This window comes from Choristoneura fumiferana, chromosome 9 (assembly GCF_025370935.1).
Source record: "Choristoneura fumiferana chromosome 9, NRCan_CFum_1, whole genome shotgun sequence".
Taxonomy (NCBI): domain Eukaryota; kingdom Metazoa; phylum Arthropoda; class Insecta; order Lepidoptera; family Tortricidae; genus Choristoneura; species Choristoneura fumiferana.
This window is the reverse complement of record NC_133480.1, coordinates 16303955-16328367: the sequence shown is the minus strand read 5'-3', so window position 1 is coordinate 16328367 and position 24413 is coordinate 16303955. Positions and strand designations below refer to the sequence as shown.

At 39.0% G+C, this 24413-nt stretch overlaps 2 protein-coding genes across 2 annotated transcripts in view; both read left to right on the top strand.

Annotated features, from left to right (window-relative positions):
* Positions 1-24413, top strand: part of LOC141431439 (glucose dehydrogenase [FAD, quinone]-like) — a 120580-nt gene that overhangs the window by 32354 nt on the left and 63813 nt on the right. The window lies entirely within an intron of this gene.
* On the top strand, positions 17365-18280 carry LOC141431525 (uncharacterized). The gene is made up of 2 exons (XM_074092711.1): positions 17365-18198; positions 18258-18280. Exons 1-2 carry the CDS (start codon positions 17412-17414, stop codon positions 18278-18280), a joined length of 810 nt encoding a protein of 269 aa, XP_073948812.1. The 5' UTR covers positions 17365-17411.

Sequence of the window (24413 nt, the reverse complement as noted above, 5' to 3'; positions counted from 1 at the left end):
TAATATTTTTTGACATCTCTAAGATAAACATTTATCAATGAGCCTTCAATTTAGTTGTGTATCGCATACATTGATAATTACATTCAATTTGTATGAAAAAGAAATGAAATTAATAGTAGTCTTATTTTTATATAGTAGCAGAATAAAATAAGTGCAGTTATCCGAGTAGAATCGAGCCGTGGATTTAAAGCTCAGAGGACTCCCTTATACGCAGTCGGATCAATTAATTATTAGTATAAGCTTGTTGCCGTGCTAACGTTCCCCGAGTTACTTATTAAATGTATGATTCTTTCATGAATCAAAGAAAAAATTAAAAATATGACGCGCATCAAAGTTCGGAGTGGGGGTTCGTGACGTAACGCCGTGTTAAACGGTTTAGCACGCGTGACGACACAGTCTCTGACCGTAACCATGCCGTAACTGTTAGCTACTAGACCACCATGGCTATTCATATTAGTTTACATTTAAAATTTTTAATTCAAATTCAAAATTTTAAAAAAAACCTTTATTGTCACCAATAAAAGTAAATCAGAAAATGATACAATGTTTTGTAAATAAAAACAAAAATGACTATAAATTATACTGTGTGACAATGGTCTCAGCATGTGCTGGACATTTAGGTCCAGCGGTAAATTTCAGAATGGGCCCTAGACAGACCTCTGTGTGTTGTGTGCGTGCGTGCGTGCGTGTTTAATTTTATTGATCATAATGGTATCTTCGAATGTCATTCTCATTTGACATTATAATTTTTTATTTTGATGTAATTTTATTGTATTTGTGATTACCATTATTTTATTTGGGGTCCATATTGGCTCGCATACTTATTAAATAAATAAATAAAAGTCCGAATGTAATGTTTGTCCGACTGATCGTTTGTCATAACTCTTTCTTCTCTGAATGCAATAATTGTTCAAAATTGTTATAAAACAAACCTAATCTAACCATAGTGATCCTTTCAAAAATTTCAGAAAAATGTAAGGTTTCATTGGGGAAAAATAATGACAAACGTGATTCTGACAAAACTTACGGTATGACCAAAGTCTGCCACGCGCCCCTTTTATTGGTACCTGGGTAAGCTCAGGGCGTTTGCCCGCCTGTCCAGTATGTTATGCATATTGATGCATACAATAACTATTGCCGTCAACTTCTGGTACAAGTAGTTTCTCTTTGAAGTGAGTATTCATCCTATATTAGTAGAAAATTATAAATATAAATATCAAAATTCATGACACACTGGAGCGAGCGGCAAACCGCTTGTGAGCCTTACCCACCTATACATTAACAAAATATTGGAAGTTTCTTATCTTACCTGACATGTGTTTTTATAACGTTCTTTTCAGAAGGTATTAAATATATGTCTATCGATCTATTTATCATCCCGTATCAAACATATCTGCAGGGCTACTACGAAACTCGAAGTTCGTGTCGTGCGGTCCCTCTGACACTATATATTATGTAATACGAAGTACGAAGCGAGAGGACGGTACGATACGAACTTCGATTTTCGAACTTCGGAGTAGGCCCTCTGGCACGATAAGAAGTTCAAATTTAAAACTTGTTAATATAAAGCCCAAGCTTAATGATTCGATTATCTTTACAGCAATTTGTTTTTGCACTGTTGTTATAAGATCATCTATACTTTTACTTGTATTAAATGTGTAACAAATGACTGGCCCCAAAAAGTAATAGTTACACGCCGAAATAAGAAATAGCGACCGTATTAGAAAATACTGAACGCATCATTGACTGCGCAAGAGTGGATCTTCATTGTGACGCAATGCACTTTCGATTTGATGGACATTATGGTAACAATATAAAGGCCAGTTTACAAAACTTGGGATTCTCTCGCAACTGTAATACTTGTATGAATCAGGCTTTACTTTTGGAGATATCAATGAGCTATCAAAACGTATTTATTTATTTTTAAGATTTTTTATATGTTTATAATTAAAAAAAAAAGAAAATACATTTACTCACAACACAAGACACAACAATAATATTAAGTACAAATAGACAACACGAAGGAAAGTATGTGTCATTGGGGTTGTGAATAGGACACTGGCTCAGCATAATGCTGAAGCGTTAATAATTAAACACCCAGCGCTGATTTTCAGCCAGCACCGTTGGCAATTAAACTTCACAGTGCCTGTTATCGAATAGAGAACATGTTTTAAGCTACCTTTACAAATAACAAAGTTAAGGTTTGAATTCAAGATAAGTACACAGAGAAAGACATAGACATAGAAAGACTCATTTGAGAAAGAGACAGTACATACAGTTTTTTAAAAAATCACTATAAATCCGATTTTTAAACCAATTAAAGTTTTTTCTTCGCTAAACATTGTCTGTATATTTTTTACGCTTATTATCGAGTTTGAGCCCGAGCAAAGCTCGGTCGCCCAGGTACTATTTATGAAATACGCAACTTTGTCAAATCACATCCAACTAGCTCCAAACCAAACACCAAGTGTGTCATTTAATTCTAACAGCGTCGGCTCGACCGCCCAGGCGCGCGTTTGACAAGAGCTGCAGCGAGCCTCATACCACAAAACTCAGTGCGTGCGGGCGGTGATAACCGACGTCCGTCACACACTTTGCGATAAAAAGTTGCTAAGTACTCTGAGACGGTTATTAATATTTATTAATCCTCGGACATAGATTTCCTCTCGACTGATACTTAGATACAGTCTTGACGTCGTAGGCATGTAAGTTCCTAGAATATGTCTTACCCAATTCCTAAGTGCCCAATGCTAACTAATGTTACATGAGTTAATTGACGCAAGCCCATTAATCGTTGATATTAATTATTACAAAGCGGCCTTTGACTCATATGCCTTATGAGATGGAAAAAATAAGATTAGTTATAATACATTGAAAATAAGTAGATTGTACAACAAGAGCATAAAACGAGCCATTTTACCCGAGGCGTTCATATAGCCGGTACGGCGAGGGTGGATAGACACGTCGAGGGGAAAATGGGTTTAATGCTCGAGTTTTACACTCTGCTTTCACTTCGATGGCGAGGAAATGAAAATAGCAACAGTGGAAACAATGATTCACTTTCTATGTACCTTTTATTTTTTATGCATTATTATATAATTCCATTATTTTAATTGACTGATTATTATGATTGATTTGATTGATTTAGTTTTATATAAATTAAAAAAATATTTAAAATAAATAGAACTTTTTTTTTGTGGCTGTTGACACCTGATTACCTTGGTCTTGAGTTGGTATTAGACGAAGATTTTATTTTATGCACTAGAGCATAAAAAGTCATTTTATGTCGCCTAGATACAGCATAAACACGAACTTTACGAGCATGAAGTGAAAAAAATATTGATAGATATCAATTTTATAAATGTAAGTAGCATTCTGTATCCCGTTTCTCCCTCACCATCCTATGAGCTGTAGGACGTGCACTGTTCGGCATGGACCTCCAATTGCTTCTATTGGAATTGGCCTGCATCCACCGTGAACCCGCGGCTTTAACCAGGTCATACGTCCATTTTGTTGATGGACCACAAGGTCGGTAAATGAGTCATTTCGCGTACTAATTTTCTTGTCATGAAGCCCTTGGTCGGTCGCATGAGTCATTGCCCGTACTGATACTGATGGCGCGCTGCTGCTGCGCGCGCAGTAGAAGGATCACATGCACACGCGGCTCAGGCGCATGCTGTGGGGGGGGGGGGAGGGCGGCGCTGCAAGAGCGCAGCCTAAGTTTCGCCAATATTTGGAAGAATTATATTTTTTCTTTTACAAATATAAAATTTTACTCGCAAATGTGATGAAAAACATTGTATGTCGCACTGGCGGTACTAGAATTACGAACATCGACTCATTAATAGACTCTCGTTCGTAATTCCTTATTTACCGCCCTTAAGACACAATGTACTATTCCTTAATTTTTTTTCGATGCTTTACCTTCACCTAAAGTAATTTGTACAAACAAAATTATTAATTATACTGTTCTTAAATATAAAAAAATGCCTATAAGTATTTGTTACTGACAATAAAGTACAGATTTTAATTAAAAAAAAACTATTCATCTACTTGGTGTCACTAAAAATGTATAAATTATTTTATTAGGTTTTTTTACAACACCAGCCTATTGGTAAAATTTTTCGAGATCTTCTTATTACATTAATATTCGCAATGTACGATTAGAGCCCGTCTGTCGAAGCTGTCAATGTTATCTTGACAGATCGGTACGGGCGAGCCACCCGGTCACGATATAGCAATATTTGTGTTACATAATGATACATTAATAGGCTAGTGTGACTATTACGAGTATATTGGACGTGAACTTTCTCGATATTAAGTTCATCTAGATGTAAGTATGTTCTCATTTGCTTTTCTTGAGTGAATGTGGACTAAGACGGAGAACGCTTAAAGCACTGTTTCCCACCAATAATGTGTGAGGAATGTGTTGAGAGGGATGTGTTTTTCACTTAAAACTGTGTAGTATATCTTTGTAGCGGTCCGAGGGTCACCAACGGTGCTGGCTGAAAATCAGCGCTGGGGGTGTTTATTATTAACGCTTCAGCATTATGCTGAGCCAGTGTCCTATCACAACCGCAATACACATACTTTCCTACGTGTTGTCTATTTGTACTTAATACTATTGTTGTGTCTTGTGTTGTGAATAAATGTATTTTCTTTCTTTCTTTCTTTTCTAACCAAATAGAACGCTTCATTTCACACTCGCACAGGACATCTCTGGTGGAAACAGCTGAGCGGAGCGAGGAGAGGTAAATGATCCTCACAACACACCCTCGCACATCTCTGGTGCAAACGCTGCTTAATAAATGCCCATTCATCCTAGATTTCAAGACGGCCTGATTGTAGCAATCATGGAACATAGACGCAGGGAATTGGAGCCCTCAGCTGTCCGGATAGTAATGGACGAGCGGAAATGCTTGTGCGAACTCTAGAAAAATAAAAAATCTATCTAGACTAGGTAGTAGTACGACCTACTAGCAGTTTCAATTCTTTTATTGCTATTTCGTGGAAACTATGCAATTTTCCGGAATAAAAACTATCCTATGTTCTTCCCCGGAACTTGTACTGTATACCGAATTTCATCTAACGGTTCAGCGGTTAAGACGTAAACAGGTAAAAAACAAACAAACAGGCGTCATGAACTACCGGAGACTCACTCATTTTAAATGATAACAACACGAAAACCAAGTTTGAAATCGAGTTTAGCTCGACATATTTCGGGCTAATCCGTAACTCTTCTTCTGGGAGCAACGTGACTCGGCGGCTGCTGCAATACTCCCGCCCGTCGCGCCCAGAAGAAGGTTACGAATTAGCCCGAACATGTCTAGCTAAACTCGATTCAGACGTGAGTTATTCGTGTTGTTATCATTTAAAATGGGATAAAGGACTTCATATCTCTATCGTCTGCACTCGCAGAGACATATACAGATGTTAAGCTAGATTTAGTGTTCCGTGACAGCGCGTCGTGACTCGGAATTGAAACTGCCTGCGCCCGCACACTTTCAACGACAACAACCTTTGACATGAAATATTAGAATGTGATATGATTTATTTTAAACTCGCGTAGAGTTCAGACCAAATAATGAAAATTTTAAACGTTGATTTTAGTTAGTTTAGTTAGAAATGCTTACAAGAGAAATCGCTGGCTCTTGATCTTGTGCTAGGAGTCCCTGTTTCTCAAAATCCAGGTAAAAAAAATACACAAAATAGTTATGCATCGTACAGAAGAAGTCTTGAAGAAGTGAACCTAAAATTATTTATTTTTTCTACTTCTCTATTGCGGGCATGTGTGAAATAAAACGTAAAAATAAAGATCTGGGAACGATAGAAAAGAATAATTTGCAAGAAATACATTCAAGTTCGAATCATTTATTCAGTAAATAGGCCGCAGTGGGCACTTTCGGAAAGACCATCATTGCCAAGAAGAATGCGCCGCATGAAACTTGGCAGAACGTAATTTTTTCAGAATAAAATACAACTAAAAAACTTAAAACTACAGTACACATATAAACAATTAAAGAAAAAAATACAAAAATAATAATAATAATACCTGAGTAAACCTGAGCACCGGGATAAACGAGTGTACCCTCTGTTATAAACTAGTATACTATGCCAATACTCTGTCACATAATAGTTAGGATTATATCTTGTCGACATCATTAGTCAGCTCATCACACCGGCGCTAAAGTTAACGAGACGGCAGTCATTATTTATGAATAATGGACTTAGACGAACACTCGCTTGAATACAGTTAATAATTATGGTGTCAATTGTTATGTGACAAAGGTAGTTTTAGCGTGTACTCAAATATGTGATGAGCATTGAGCAAAACTCGTAGGTAGTGAGCTTTTATGTAAGTTCGCATAACATGGACATACCTCATTTAAGGGTAGTTCTCCTATGATCTTTGTTTATCTAGGTAAGTGGATAATAAACACAAGAAATGCATTTAAAATGTACTATATATACTAAAACTGCTTGTCATTATCACACTTATACAGAAATTTTAGACATTTTGTCCAGCAGTGGTGTAGGTAGCACGCAGCACGGGATTGCTGAGGACCTGGGTTCGATTCCCAGTGCTGGACTCTTTTTCTGGTTTTTCTGTGTATCCGTGTCTCAGTTTGTATTTTCGATATGGTTCCACGGGACCCGTAAAAGTACCCGTAAAAGTAACAAATTTGGAGTTGAAATAAAAAATACAAAAAGACTCCAAAACACCAATTAGAAATTTTAGAATAAAATAATAATTTTTATAAATAAATTTAATAATTTTTAGTTTTAATCATAATGAGTAAAGTTTTGTTTCATTTTATTTATTTTCAGTGTATCAGTATTAATATCTACAGATGACATTAAATTTATAATAATTTTAATTTTAGTACCTATGTTTTGAGCTTGTTGCCATACAATGCTTTTTCGAACTGCCCGACGTGCGCTACAGTTAAAAAAAACCGAGCAAACCGAGGGTTCCGTACACATTTATAGGTATGTAAACGGCAATCGTGTGTTGATGATATTTCCCGCTTTTTCCTAGTGATGTATCTACTCGTAATACATCCAGTGCAAGCATAGCCTACTCCTAAGCAAAAACAAAAGTGTGGGGTCAGATTATATTGGTCATTGATATTTACAGACACACATAAAAAAATCAACATTTTCAGACTTTTCTAGTTAGTTTTGTTATAATAGCTACCTTCACACCAAATTTTAAGTTTTTAGGACAACTGGAAGTACCCTATAGGTTTTCAATGAACGGCAATTTGTACGGATTACGGAATCACGTTGTTTAATGACTGTAACTTTTGATTGCGTTGACTTAAAGTTTGATTTTTTCAAATCTTCAAGGAACCGCAGATATACCCTAAAAAAAGTTCATTCATCATTTGGGAAAAATATTTTCAACGATAAATTAGAGAACAAACTACTCGAAAGTTGACTGGTATAGATCCCTTAAAGGGAAAAATCCGGCTTAGTACAAGCATCTCAAAATTCTACCATTTCTATTTTGCTATTTTCTTTTGTACAATAAAGAGTTCACATACATTTATATACATACACAGAACTATTAGATACAATGGCTGCGATATTTACTCTTATCTTTCATCTACATTACGTTAATAAACAAATATCACAGGACAATTCACACCAATTGACCTAGTCCCAAAGTAAGCTTAGCAAAGCTTGTGTTATGGGTACTAAGCAACGGATAAATATAATTATATAGATAGATACATACTTAAAATACATAGTAAACACCCAAGACCCGTGAACAAACATTCGTATTTTTCATACAAATATCTGCCCCGACACGGGAATCGAACCCGGGACCTCGAGCTTCGTAGTCAGGTTCTCTAACCACTAGGCCATCTGGTCGTCTAAATGTATGTCTATCTTCACGACTAAACCAATAAAGTTTACGTAGCGCAATCTCGCGCAGTCTAGCAAAAGCTCAATGATCCAATTGCAAAGCTTGACGCGTTAAATCTGTTGCATACGTGTGGCAGTTAGTAGCGCGAGGTGTGTCGGCTCGTCTCGCGGCTTACTGATAAACAGCACTTTCACTAAATCTTCTGTGCGCGTGTCCATAGGCTCACGGGACTATTAAGGGAATGTATCATATTCTCTCATACCCGTGGTGTAGTAGTGGGTTGACCTACCTCTCAAGCATATCGTTGTCGATCGTGGCTTTAACACGGACTCGCATTTCTGAGTTTCTGGCATTTAGGCTGGGATGGAATATACCACGAGTTTTTTAACTTTGTTTAAATGAAGATGGAGTCTTGCAAGGTTCAATTTCACATACCTTTAGAAGTAGAATTAACTCGTGGAATAAATTGCTTAGTTTGGAAGACAATACGAGCAGATACCATTAAATAAATTAAAAATCTTGTGTGAGCCGTGGTGACCTACTGGTTTGACCTATCGCTTCTCAAGCAGAGGATCGTGGGTTCAATCCCCAGCCCGCACCTCTGACTTTTTCGAAATTCATGTGCGAAATCATATTTTAAATTTACCACGAGCTTAACGGTGAAGGAAAACTTCGTGAGGAAACCTGCACAACAAGCGAAGCAATTCAACGGTATGTGTGAAGTTCGCAACCCGTACTGGGCCCGCGTGGGAACTACGGCTCAAGCCATCTTATTGGGAGAGGAGGCCTGGGCCCAGCAGTGGGACATATTATATAGTCTGGAATGATGATGCTGATGATGAAAAGCTTGTATGACAAAATTTATTTTTTTCTGTTAAGCGAATTATTTATCATTTTAACGAAGTAGTTTTTTAACCTCCCGTTCTCGTTACGTGGGCGAGTGGGACCGCGCACAATGCACGTGCGCGCGCGCCTATTTTAGCCATATGTGGGACCAAGTCTAGACTTCCTAGCACAACCGTGTTTATGACCTAACCAACTGGAGCTGATGGTGTCGCAAAGATCAAGTAGCCAGGACATAAAGACCGTTAAGTGAAGTGTTACTCGTATATGCGAAGGTATTTATGTGATGATAAAACAACAAATATAGCGGAGTATCATACATTAATGACTTAGGTGACAAACAGACGGACAGGACGAAAAACTACACGATTTTTATTTTTTATATTGTTGTTAAACTTATTTACTTTATTATAACTTTGACGACTTCAATATACAATACAATACAATACAATAAGTAACTCTTTATTGCACACCAACACACAGTAAGCAGTACAGAAAACACAGGTATAGGTATGTATATATTTTTTTTTTTTATTCGACTGGTTGGCAAACGAGCAAGTGGGTCTCCTGATGGTAAGAGATCACCACTGCCCATAGACACTCGCAACACCAGGGGGATTGCAGATGCGTTGCCAACCTAGAGGCCTAAGATGGGATACCTCAAGTGCCAGTAATTTCACCGGCTGTCTTACTCTCCACGCCGAAACACAACAGTGCAAGCACTGCTGCTTCACGGCAGGATTAGCGAGCAAGATGGTGGTAGCAATCCGGGCGGACCTTGCACAATATTATTATGTCGGCGGCCAATCGTAATATCTGCCATCTCACGAAATTCCTAGGCATATCGTGAAATGGCGCCTTTTAATATAGATATTTAGTTGTAACTGACATTTTTGTAATTTACGATGTATTATTTTGAATGAATAATAAACTAAACTAAACAATTCTCATCCATTTTTAATTCAACTTCATAAATTCAAATATTATTCTGTTTGATATTATTTCATTAGATTCCTAATATCCTATACTAAATATGTATATCATAACATAACTATCAATAGGTAGATGTAATGTATTTATCATGTTTTCTCAATTATAATGATAAATTATAAGTATGTAATTAACCTACCCTATCGTACAACCGTTTTGACATTTGACACTATAATAATAAATACAATAATTTCGTGACAAAAAGGTGAAAAAGTACGAAATACACACACACACACACACACACACACATATATACATAATATACTATCAATTTATTATTTATTTTTTTATCATTACATAAATATTTAATTACAGAGACACTCAGATATAATGAGGAATCAAAAAAATTAAATTATAAATTGTCAAAATTAATAACCGGTTCTGTTCAGTTTGATTAGATAAAAATATATTATGTAGTTAATTGAGCAAGCGAGATATATACGGAACTATACGTCAAAGTACGATGGAAAAACATTATTAATTATCATCAAATCTGTACACCAACTGTTTTTGATGCCGACTCACACTTGCCACCGTTTTACAAAATAAGTAATAGATCAAGTGAAAATTTCTCAACGTAAAAATGTGCCATATAATAAACTTACGACACCTATTAACCATATCGAGATCTGCGAGTATTATTAAAATAAATGTAACATTCTTTTGCAATTTGTTACGAGCAAACCAGTTTGACATAAATCCCCAAAAGTTGGGCGGGTCAAAGAACAAGTTCGACCACGTTACATTATGCTATAGGTTACTATAACTATGCCATAAGTGCTGTAAGTACTTATTTCGCGGCTACCATAAAACCGTTTAAACAGGTTGTTTGGTGAGTAAAGCTGCGATATATGTAAATGTTTTATTTTCAAATTGTATAGTGTAATTATGTAAAAAATATCTGAAACTGAAACTGTTGTTGCTGTGTTATTGTTGTTGATGTGAAACTGTTTTGTTCAAAACTCAAGTTATTATGTCATTGTCTGTAATTTCTATTGCATAGTCACTGTTTAAAAAAAAATACAAACTACATTTGGACATAGGCTTGCATATTACATATTATATTAGGTGGTGTGAATATATTTGCTTGCTGTAAAACTAAAAGCTAAATTGAAGGCATTTAGCCCACGGAATATTTTAATGCGTACTCGCAGTGTACACGCAGCTTTAGCTGTGCCACGGGCGAAATTTTTGATTTTTGATTGTCCTTGACACAATGTTTAGATCGGAGAGTTTGACATGTCCTTGCATTATTTGTTGAGTAATTTAATTATAAGTAGGTACTAGTATCAATGACCTACTAAATACATGAACCACAACCTTTTAACCATAGTCCTCTAGTAACCACACGAGCATACGATAGCTGACATGTACCATCAGCCAAATATGTGGTCTACCACCCTAAAGTTGATAATCGTTTGAATGTCATAAAACAATAATACCAATAGACGTGCGTGTCAACTTGAAAGGGGAAGTTCATCTTTAGCGACATATTAATTTGATAGGAACTTGTTTAAAAATTGATAGACCACATATTTGGCTGATGATACATACATAACATACACTATTGTTTATTTTATATTTTCGTAAACTTCAACAGGAAAGTCTGAGCTCTCTCATTCTGAGAGGATGCCTGTATCTACACTGGGACTTGTATAGGCTGAGATGATCCCTAATAGAGACAAGGTACTAAAGTGAAAAAATATTTTGACCGTGATTTTACAAACATTTTTTTCAAATACAGCTGTTTAAGCGTTACAAAAATACGTTAGTAGAATGATAACCAAGGGTGGAAAGAGACCCATTTCACCCGAGTTAGACACTACTTTTCATTTCGACTGTGAGGAAAGAAAAATACTACAAAAAAATGAGAATAATAATACATTGAATTTACTTATATACAACCTCCAACGGTACCTTTTCGACCTGGCCACTTGCCACGGCCGACTATAAAAAAAAACCGGCCAAGAGCGTGTCGGACACGCCCGAAATAGGGTTCCAAAGCCATTAAAAAAATAAGTAATATTTTTCTAAGGATTTCGTATTTTGTACGGAATATTCCAAGTTTAGGTATATTTTATACCTTAGGCTGCTATTTACTCTTAAACTAATAATAATAATTCTCAAGAAAACTTAACCGTTATAGTTTTCCTTGTAAGTTTGATATAAGCACTTACTTATACTTCACCCTAGAGATGAAAACGCAATTTTCCACCCGACTATCAACCCATGAAAATTAAACTTTCCGAACAGGAGAGATGAAAAAACTTTGGCATCTACTTAATATTAGTAGAATTACTGTTGATTATAGAAAATGGTTTGTAAATTGCAGGCGTTTGAAACACAAACTAAATTATTTGTACCTGAACAGAACCTAGAAACTAGCAATTACATCATTAAGGACAAACCGACAACTTTAAATTACCTTAGCCCTAGGCTTAAACCTATTTCTGGGTGTATTACACGTATATATATTACTCTCACGTAACATATGTCTAGTATGTACGGTACGTATAGGGCTAGCATTAAAAAAAGTAATAGCTAAAAGTCAAACATACCAAGACGTATCGGATATCTTTAAAAAAATTGGATATCGTAAAAAAATTCGGTCACCTCAAATAAAATTCGGACAAAGTCAAAGTCAAAATCTCATTTAATTTTGTTACTTTTAGGCTATAATTCTAATCTAACTAATCTACAAATATCTACGGAATCTTGGCCGGTTATTTTAGTGCAAGCCCTATGCGTAGGACCGTACATCCTTACGTATACACGCAATTAAGCGCACGTTAGATTGCTAAATAAGCGCTGGAAATCCGTCGTGCATTAATCAACTTAACTACCTAAGTACTAATCTCATCCCTGGATGCTAGTGCTTAAATTATCGACGAAACGTCAAAAACTAATCGATTCTGTCAACACTTCTGGCTATTGGTCATAACTACTAGCCGACAACTCGCAGTCAGTTCTGTCCGACCACTTCAGACACAGACTCAAACTTAGCCTAAACTAACAAAAATATGGGTCCTTTTAGGGAAATTATGCAATACGTTTAATTTACAAAATTCCGAAACGACATGCGTATTAAAAAATAATGATTATATCACGGACAGGGATGTTAAGATATAATTCTGACCCACATTGGCGATCCCATACTTCAAATAGCGAATCGACTGTGTTGAAAATGTACTATTTAAATACTTATGATGTAAGTCATAAGTAAGTATTCCATCTTAGGCCTCTAGGTTGGCAACGCATCTGCAATACCCTGGTGTTGCAGTTGTCTATGGGCGGTGGTGATCTCTTACCATCAGGACGACCCACTTGCTCGTTTTCCATCCAGTCAAATAAAAAACAAAAAATAAAGTATCTAATTTGATATTGTAAATCTGTTTAAAAAAATATCTCGTTGAGTTTTTTGCCGGGTACTTCTCAACAGATTATTTCTGTACCGGTAGAAGATTTTTTGACATTCATAAGTGCTTTTTTTGCCTGAATTGAATAAAGATATTTTGAACTAAAAGAATTTCCTTGCTCACCCGCGACCTTACGATAGCTAAGCTTATGCAAAATATGAAATGAAATGATTTATTTTGCTGGAACATCACAGGTGTTACTGTACATGTTAGGTGGGTGCAGTTACATGAATGAATGCGGTTGTGTCATTCTGAAGATGAGCTCTGGTTGAGTTCGAAACTCGTCAGTGTAGTGTGGTGGTGGTGATAGATGGGTATGTGTGATTTGTGTGTGTTCTTACAGTGTGGAGGTGGAGGAACTGCATGAACACGCATATTTTGCATAAGCTTAGCTATCGTAAGGTCGCGGGTGAGCACAGCGGCGTCTTTAGCCCATGTAGCGCCCGTGTGCAATTATTACTTTACCGCTATTTTGGAAGCGCGCGGTCAAATTGGAATACTTAGGTACAAAGTGTGACAAAGTGCCGCGGCCGGCGCCCCTAACACCGCTGCGCCCGTGTGCAACGCACACACTGCACTATAGGTAAAGACGCCTCTGGGTGAGCAAGGAAATTCTTTTTGTTCATTGATATGGACCTCTGCAAAGTAACGCCTGATTCAATAAATTAAGATATTTTGACTTTGTCCGGATTTCACTTAGGGGTGACCGAATTTTGACGAACTTCGAGATTTTTATCCATATGTATGGAATCCAAGACACTGGCCGCATACGTCTCTGAATTGCTATTCCTTATCTTCGAGAGAGAGATAGTGGCAGCCCTGGGAATATTGCATAACTACCAAATCTAAACGAACACGCCAATCACTTTGTGAATCATGCTCGGGGCTAGCGAGAATAAATACTTTACTTACCTCGTTAAATCTCACCCGTTGAGATATGTTGAGATTGTCCAGCGGGCCAAGGCCCTAGAGGTCAAAGTTGCACAAACGCCAAACGCAACTAATTGACGCCGCCGGTACAATGGGACATCTCAATGTCACGCGATTCTGGCTCGTTGATTTGGAACATCGTAATGTCATTTAGACAACAAAGAGATATTGGTTTCGGATAATTGGCGGATGGTGATGGGGAGAGTAAATGCCAAGTGTGAAATGTGTTTTATCATAAACAAAAATTAGCTTTATAATTTTATTACACTCAGAGCAAGCGCGACTATTAGAGAGAGACTGGTAGAGATCCCTTAAAAGGATAAGTTCGCCTTTGTTCGTGTATCTCAACATTTGTAAATTGTGTTCGTTTCTCTATTTCTGAACAATTAAGAGTTTACATGAGGTTTACATACCTTACATACATTCTATGTTTGCATAAGTTTTATCACAATATATCAATGTTTGCTTTGACTTTATTTTCAATTTAATTGATTTGCGGATTTGCGAATACACTGAAAATCAGCGTCTCGGTTGTACATACATACATACAGCCCTTCGACACCGCACGGGAATGGAAAAAACAGTGGCTTGAGCAGGATGGCGACCCTACCCTTGACCCAACTGAGTTGCCGAGTGGCTTCGGGGAGCGCCGTGGGATCTGGGTGGCGCTGAACCGTATCCGTTCGGGTGTGGCCCGATGCAACCACAACCTGAAAAAATGGGGCTTCTTGGCGTCGGCAGCCTGTGATTGTGGAGCGCCGGATCAGACCATCCACCACATAGTGGAGGAGTGCCCCAACAGGTGTTTTGCGGGAGGTATGAGCGACTTGCTCGAGCTTACGGCGGGTGCTAGGGATTGGCTACTTAATTTAGACATTAGGTTGTAGTTTTGTTTTTTTTGTAAGGGAAATAAAGCCATACGAAATAATAATAATAATACATACATATCTGTGTCATGCATGCCTTTTTTGAAACAACTGCAGCTTTGTTTATAATAAACAGGGGTCGGACAAAAAGTGCCGATGACGTCAAACTACTTATAGGATGATTTCAAATAGTATTTTTGATTTTCATAAACAATTATCACTTATCATTTATCAACCTCTTTATTAAACGATATCGCCACTTGAAATGCGTAAGTACGTTTTTTGACTGACACGATTATTTTGTTACTACATGTCACACGGAAGTTTAAATAAAAACATCATCTTGTGTGCAAGATTACGTCATTTTTACGTCATCCGCACTTTTTGTCCGACCCCTGATAATAAAGTTGTATTATTGCTGCAGGTATTGTAATTTTTCTAAAATAAAAATAAAACTATTTCTTTTTTCTATTTCACTTATCTTGACCGCATTACTTCAGGGAAAAACAAATCAAGTTTATCCATTTTCATTTATTGGCTTGGTATTTGTAAATCTGAAAAACACGTTTTCTCTGAAATTAGACTCGGCTTCATCCTACCTACTCCGATTGTTCGCCTAGTGATAACTAAATGAAGTAATAAACTTAATCTAATTAAGACTACACAGGATAATTTTCCTATTTTATCTCACGAGTCCTCGCGTAGGTACTTTATAAAGAACTAGTGATTACCCGATGCTTCGCACGCGTAAACTATTCGACCCGGTACTTACAATTGAAATTCTGGGATTTTTACAAAATTCCCGTGGGTATTCCCAAAAATTACATCGTGGTTTTCATTGACGTTGCTTTAAAAACAACCATGCCAAATTAGCCCAGCTAGCTAAGCCCAGCGGTTCTTATTTTAGATTTTATCCCTATCCCGTGGGAATATCGGGATAAAAAGTAGCCTATGTGTTATTCCAGATTTCCAGCTCTCTACATACCAAACATATACACACACACACACACAAACTTTCGCATTTATAATATTAGTAGGACTAAGGGCCGTCTCCGTCTATTCGAACAAAACAAATAGAGACGGCATCACACCTAACCGCCAGTTAACACTAATCAATGGATGGTGAAACAGCCCCTAAGACTATACTTAATAAGATCGCGCCTGCAGGGCTACTACGAAACTCGAAACTCGAAGTTCGTATCGTACCGTCCCTCTCGCTCTCGTATTAAATAGTATAAGTGTCAGAGGGACCGCACGACACGCACTTCGAGTTTCGATATTCGTAGTAGCCCTGCGGGATCGCGGTGGATGCGGAAAGCACAAGACCGGTCAGTGGCGTAGCTAGGTAACCTAGGGCCCTGGGGCAAATAAAAAAATGGGGCCCACTGCTATTAAAAAGTGGTAAGGTTTTTTGAAGTAAAATCATTATATATACAAATACTTTAAAAATGCTAAGCAACTTTATCATCAGCTATAAGTAAAGCAGAATTTCGAGGGCCCCCTGAGCTTGAGGGCCCCGGGGCACTGCCCCGCCTAGCCCCTTGGTAGCTACGCCACTGAGACCGGTCTAATTGGAGAGCCTTGGGGGGAGGCCTATGTCCAGCAGTGGACGTCTTTCGGCTGACATGATGATGATACTTCAGTCAGTCAGTCACGCGAGCAGAGCGGCGGCGCGCAGTGCGCGTGTTGCAGCAGCCGCTGAGTCCCGTTGCTCCGAAGACGAAGGGCTACGGATTAGCCCGAAACATGTCGAGCTAAACTCGATTTAAGACGTGAGTTATCCGGGTCAATATATTTAATATGAGTGAGTCTCACGGTAGTTTAATGTTCAAAAATGATGATACTTACTTTACAACGGCCAAATACCATAAAGGTACTTTAAAAAGCACGAATTGTTCATAAAGAATTTTAAGAATGTTGAAATTAAATCCAAAATAATAAAGCTGGCGACCCACGTCTAGGTTTTAAGTTGACACTAGATCTGAAAAAAAGGTCGGACTCAGGTGAATATAAAATATTCTTTCACGTAAGCAAAGTTGCGAGGAAGAGCTTGTCTGCTATAACCAGTGAAAGAAAACAATAATTTTAATACCTAATAAACATGTGACTAAAGGAAATATTACCCATTAACTTAATAGCTTTGGCTTCCGTACAAATTAGTCAGAACACATTAACACCGCCATTAGAAAATGTAATGTAATGTATGTATGTATGTAATGTGTGTTGTAATGTATGAGGTAGTTTTAGATTATTTTGTTATTTTATTTGTGAGGTAGTTTGTTTCTTTCTCTTTGAAATAAACGCAATAGTGGACGGACGTGTTTTTATACTGCTCCTCAATACCAGGACCCTACTCCAGATCAGGATATTCTTCATTGGCGACGAAAAGGACTTTCAGCACGCGTGTAATTGCCGACGTTAATAGTGTGTGGACTTGTGGTTATTTTGTGAACTTAAATAAAGATATCCACTTAATACGACGAATAGTGAGTCATGTCGGTAGGAAAAGTTGGACCATTCGATATGAATAAGGATTGTTGGGACTTATATATCGAACGTTTGGAACAATATTTTATCGCTAACGATGTGAAGGAAGCAGTGAAAGTGGCCACTTTAATCACAGTGATCGGTGCGGATGCGTACGAGTTGATGGTTAACTTATGTACACCGGCGCGGCCTTCTACAAAAAAATTCGATGAATTGGTAAAAATTATGAAGTCACATTTACAACCAAAACCGAGCGTTTTAGCAGAACGTTATAAATTCAGACAGCGAAGACAAGCAACGAATGAAAGTATAGCTGAATATGTGGCCGGGTTGAAGAAGATGTCCATGACTTGCAATTTTGTAGAACAAAGACTATCCGAAAATTTAAGAGATCAGTTGGTATGCGGTTTAACGAAAGATAGTATTAGACAGCGATTATTCGCCGAAGATGATGTGTCGTTTGAAAAAGCTTGTAAGTTAGCTATGACGATGGAGGCAGCGGAAGCCGATGCAGCGGTGGTGGAGAACCAGGTAGCCAGACAAACTGGAAATATGACGGTGTATCAGATGTCATCAGATGCGAATCGACGGGCTAGTGGCTCGAGAGCCTGGGAAGAAAGAAAAGGCATAGATGGAAGGCGCGAGTCACGCCAAACAGCGGGCGATAAAACCGGGCGCGGCGGGAGCGCGCGCGGTGCGCGACCAGCGCCGACCGCGGCCGGCACGAGCGGCGGCGGGCGCCAGCAGCGCGCGCCGGCCGGCTGCGCGGCGTGCGGCGGCCAGCACGACACGAGCACGTGCAAGTTCAGAATGTACACGTGTCGGGTCTGCAATCGGGACGGGCACCTAAAGAGGATGTGCCCGCGGTTGCGTAATGAACAGCTGTTCGCAGTGTACGAGGACACCACGGCGGAACAGGTGGCGTATGACGAGACCGAAGAGAGTGACGAGGTATTTACTTATAATTATTCCATAGATATAAAAAACTATAAGAAATACCCCCCGTTCTTAGTGACAATAAATATTAATAATGTTAACTGGTGTATGGAAATAGACACCGGTAGTTCCATTTCGTGCATTAGTTACGATGGTTATGTAAGATATTTTTCGCAATTTAAAATAACACCTAGTAACTTAACAATACGTTACTATACAGGAGAGATTGTTGAACCGGTAGGTAAATTAGTATGCACTGTGTGTTATAAAAATAAAAAGAAAGAATTGGAATTGTACATTATTAGAGGCGGTAAAACAAATTTGTTAGGCCGACAGTGGCTGGTAGAACTAGACATTCCAATACCGACTGTAATTCCCTGTAATAAAATAGGAAGTACTGACGATGTGTTCAATGAAAATGATTTTAGTTCCAGATTTAAAGACGTTTTCGAAGACGGGCTGGGGCGGTTCACAGGCGGTAAGGTCGGGTTCCGCCTGCGCGCGGACGCGCGGCCGGTGTTCCTACGCGCGCGCCCGCTGGCGTACGCGCTGCGCGAGCCGGTGGAGCGCGCGCTGGACCAGCTGGTGCGCGACCAAGTGCTGGAACCGGTGTCCACCTCCGACTGGGCCACTCCCATTGTGCCCGTTATGAAGAAAGATGGTACCATCCGGGTATGTGGCGATTTCAAACTCACCTTAAATAAGTCTCTTGAGGTGGACCGTTTCCCTTTACCCAGGGTAGAAGATTTGCTCACTAAGCTACATGGAGGACAAAAATTTACTAAGTTAGACCTATCTCAGGCCTACGCACAATTCGAGCTAGATGACTCAAAAAAATATGCTGTCATTAACACTCATAAAGGATTGTTTAGGTATAACCGACTTATTTACGGTTTAGCGTCTAGCCCGGGTATATTCCAACGTAAATTGGAGCAGTTGTTTGTCGATATGCCGCGAGTGGGGGTGTTTCTTGATGACGTCATCATTACGGGGCGCAACGACCAAGAACATATTGACACACTGACACGAGTTTTTGAAAGATTACAGCAGTACGGGCTAAAGGTAAAAAAACAAAAATGTACATTTTTCGCAAAATCGGTTACGTATTTGGGCTTTGTAATTAGCCAAGAAGGAGTACACACCTGCCCAGAAAAAGTGGAAGCGATGGAAAAAGTTCCTGTACCCACGAATGTATCGGAATTAAGGTCATTTTTAGGTCTAGTGATGTACTATGCTAAGTTTATTCCCAACATCAGTACGTTGCTTTCACCACTATATAACTTACTTAGGAAAGAAACCAAGTTTGTTTGGGATGAAGCGTGCAATTATGCTTTTAAAAAAGTAAAAAAAATGTTAGTGTCAAGTGAAATTCTCGCCCATTATTCGCTTGAACAACCGCTTATTCTGACTACAGATGCTAGTAGTGTAGGTTTAGGCGCAGTTATATCACATTTGGTGCCGATAGAGGGCGCTAGCGGCGCGGTGGGGGAAAGGGAACGACCGGTGGCCTACGCGTCGCGCTCGCTTAATAACGCAGAGCGCGGGTATTCTCAAATTGAGCGCGAAGCATTAGCAATTATATTTGGCATACGAAAATTTCACCAGTATCTGTTTGGCCGAAAATTTATCCTTCGAACCGACCACAAGCCACTGGTGACGATTTTCGGAGATAAGACCGGTATTCCCGTGATGGCAGCCAGCAGGATGCAACGCTGGGCTGTCCTATTATCAGGTTATAACTATGATATCCAATACGTTCGCAGTGATAGGAACGCGGCGGATGCGTTATCCCGCTTGCCGCTAGAAAAGAAAGTGACGGAAGTAAAAGAGGTTACATATATTAATTTCCTTCAAAATTTTTTACCCATCACAAGAGAGACCGTCAGAGAGCATACCTTCAAGGACGAAGTGTTACAAAAAATAGTGCTATTTTTACAGTCAGGTTGGCCAGTCGGGCAAATAGAGGACGTTTTGAAACCTTATTTCTCCCGTAAACATGAACTGTATCTGGATAAGCGGTGTGTAGTATGGGGGTATAGATTAGTAATACCCAAGGCATTGCAGCAGCTAGTGTTGAAAGAGCTGCATACGGGACACGTTGGCATAGTAAAGATGAAAAGTATTGCTCGCAGTTACGTTTGGTGGCGGGGATAGACGCCGACATAGAAGCCACCAGCCGGGGCTGCGCGGCGTGCGCGGCGGAGGGACCTGCGCCGCGCGCGCGCCGCCGCAACCGTGGCCTTATGTGTTGGAGCCCTGGTCACGTTTGCACATTGATTTTTTGGGTCCTTTACAAGGGCGAACATTTCTTATTTTAATAGACTCCACCACTAAATGGTTAGAGGCGTTTGCAATGAAAAGAACCACAGCTTCAGCTGTAATCACAGTACTGAAAGAAACATTTGCACGATTTGGGCTCCCACAAGAAGTAGTATCCGATAACGGCCCACCATTTTCGAGTGCCGAGTATAAAAACTTTATGGTTAGTAATGGTATCAAGGTGACATTCTCAGCAATTTATCACCCTGCGTCAAACGGGGCAGCGGAGACGGGAGTCAAGCTGTGTAAGCGGGCGATCAAAAAAGCCTTAAAGGACGGGCACGATGTTGACACAGCATTACAGTCGTATTTAATGGCTTATAGGAATGTGGAGCACAGTACGACGGGGGCGTCACCCGCCATGCTCTTGCAGCGCAGAAACTTACGAACTAGGCTGGACTTGTTGAAAGGCTCACAGGAAGTAGGCAGTAACGTGCGTGAGGCACAGCGACGTCAGGTCCAGAATGCGGGCGGTACTAGTAGACGATTTCGTATTGGGGAGACGGTTTGGGCACGTGGATATGGAGGAGGAGAGAAGTGGCTTAGCGGCCAAATCGATCAGAATATAGGTTCACGTAATTATATTATTACGTCACAGGAGGGTCCACCAATAAAGAGACATGTAGACCAAATCAAAAGTAGGTGGATTACTGGGTTTGAGTTGCCTTCTCCGGATGGTCCAACATCGGAAATAGCAACGGAGGTTGACCCAGTCGGGCCGCCGGAGCGCACGTGCATTGAGAGTGGAGAGGGCGCGCGGCGGGCGGGCGCGCCGGAGCACCGGCCGAGTCCAGGAGTTGGTCCACTCTCTGAAAATCAGCTTCTTAGGCACGGGACGAGGCAGGCAGTGACGGGACCCTCATTAAGACCTCGCCCTGTCAACCCCCTAGCCGGTATGGTTTTGAATAATGTTACGTAGCTTTTAGTTATATGTAAGATTCGCATTTAAGTCAGAGGGTGTAATGTATGAGGTAGTTTTAGATTATTTTGTTATTTTATTTGTGAGGTAGTTTGTTCCTTTCTCTTTGAAATAAACGCAATAGTGGACGGACGTGTTTTTATACTGCTCCTCAATACCAGGACCCTACTCCAGATCAGGATATTTTTCAAATGTATGATGACCAGATGGTCTCTAAGGAAGACCAGCGCCGTTCGCAAGACCGGCAGATTGCTGATTTGGGACCATTTCGTGACATGCATAACTTATTTTTTTTTCTCTTTTTATTTCTTTTATCCATTGTTCTCACGTTTGTCACGAATAAATATTTTCTTTCTTTCTTTCTTCTTTATCATGATCATCATCACCTCAAAGGCGTCCCCCTTATAACGCCACAGTGAACGACAACTCGCTACCTGCATCCACCGGCATTCATCTGCCTCTTGCATCTTGCTTCAAACCTTTATAACTTTGTTATTTGTAAAGGTAGCTTAAAAATTGTTTCTCTATTCGATAACAGGCATTGTGAAGTTTTCATTTGTAAAACATATGTATAAATAAATAGTCAAATACCCCGTGACCTTACGATAGCTTTTGCAGGTGATAGGACCTTGTGCAAGGTTCGGCCCGATTGCTACCACCATCTTGCTCGCTAATCCTGCCGTGAAGCAGCAGTGCTTGCACTGTTGTGTTACGCGTGGAGAGTAAGACAACCGGTGAAATTACAGGCACTTGAGGTATCCCATCTTAAACCTCTAGGTTGGCAACGCATCTGCAATCCCCTGGTGTTGCAGGTGTCTATGGGCGGTGATCTCTTACCGTCAGAAGACCCACATGCTCGTTTGCCATCCAGTCGAATAAAAAATAAAAACAAATAAAAAATAGCCACGTCTGTGCTAGCTATGTTCATGCAGCTCCACTTTCATATAAGTAGTAAGACGTTAACACACAACACACCGCACTACCATGCGAATATACAGTGTGTTACTGGCAGCCACGCTGAAAAAAAGATTTGCTAACAGTAATTTATTGAATCAGGCGTTACTTTGCGGAGGTCCATATCAATGAACTAAAATAATTTCCTTGCTCACCGCGACCTTACGATAGCTAAGCTTATGCAAAGTATGCGCGTTCATGCAGTTCCTCCACCTCCACACTGTAAGAACACACACAAATCACACAAACCCATCTACACTGACGCGTTTCGAACTCAACCAGAGCTCATCTTCAGAGTGACACAACGTACACCATGCTACCAGTTGTTAGACCCACAACAACTGCTAGCATGGTGTACGGTTGTGTCACTCTGAAGATGAGCTCTGGTTGAGTTCGAAACGCGTCAGTGTAGTGTGGTGGTGGTTATAGATGGGTTTGTGTGTGTTCTTACAGTGTGGAGGTGTAGGAACTGCATGAACACGCATATTTTGCATAAGCTTAGCTATCGTAAGGTCGCGGGTGAGCAAGGAAATTATTTTAGTTCATTTACTAACAGTAACAAAAAAATTGATGTTTGTAACATAACTTGAGTGACTACAAAACTAAGGCCTACTAAGGTAACGGCGCCTATTACCGTGGTACTTAAGGAAGTTTTCAAATGAGTCCCAAAAATTAAGGGTATCAAAGCTCCTTAACAAACGAGAACATTTTTTTTATTTAAGAGCGTTTATTGAACTTTCAGTGTCTTAACTTTTTGGGCTCGTTTTAGTTATTAGTATTTGATAAAATAATTATTGAAATCAAAATACCCAAATCTTCTATTACCGTGGTAATGGACAGGCTGTGATTCTATTACGCGAATTGAGCTTCTATTACCGAGGGTATAAAAAAACGGCAATTTTCTACCATCGGTAAAAGGAACCCGACACATGTTTTGGAACTTAATACCGAGGGATTAAAAAAGGTAATGGCTTTGGTTCTGTATAATATATTGTACACTAAATATTTTTTGAGAAAATTTAAATAAAAAACTAAAGTATGATTCGAATAGTGTATCCAGCCCATTGTATTTTATTATGGTTATGCCACCAGTCATAGTTTGATGTATGCATGCTGAGTAAAAGTCACAACTTTATCAAAAAATCTGCACTTACGGTACCCTAAATGTGAATTATTTTAACAGAAAAATAAAATGTCACTCGGTAATAGGTACTTCTTTAAGAACCTATTACCGACCCAAAGACAATTGAATGGGTCGGTAATAGATTCCCAAACATTCTATTACCGAGGGTTATGCGATCATACCATCGTTAATTGGCTTAATTTGGAGTATTGCAAAATCTAATTCCGACCTATAAAAACTATAGGATAGAGTTGTGTTTGAATTACAAATCAAATATACTTATTACATCCTTAGCATATAACCAAAGTTACATAACTGGTAAGTAAATATAAAATTTCATCGCAATATTTAAACAACTTGGCAAAATAACGGTTTCTATAGAAACTACAAATTCAGTATTGAAGTTTTTGTTAAAAATTAAGAGTTTGTTAATACTTTTCATACCACGAAAATAGTTTTTTAAAAGCGTGAATAGATCAAGATTGGAATAACTGTAACAAATTATATAAACGATAATTTATACCAAAAATAAGCTTGAAGAACCAAAACACCACTTTAACTATTACCGTGATATACCACGGTATTACAATCAACAGTTAAAAATGGCGCCTATCGCCGCTGTATTTTATTTTCCATTTTAATCGTATTTCCGGGCTAAAAAATATACAAAAAGTATTCAGAACTCATATAAAAAACTATAAAAAGCCATTTAAAAACCATAACATTAGTTCAATTTCCATAAATATTTTGTAAAACA

Bases quoted from the DNA above. Each gene is read 5' to 3' on its own strand.
- LOC141431525 (XM_074092711.1), top strand. From the start codon at position 17,412: ATGTCGGTAGGAAAAGTTGGACCATTCGATATGAATAAGGATTGTTGG. The intron at 18,199-18,257 runs GCACGTGCAAGT...GGGCACCTAAAG, and splicing joins CGGCGGCCAGCACGACACGA to AGGATGTGCCCGCGGTTGCG.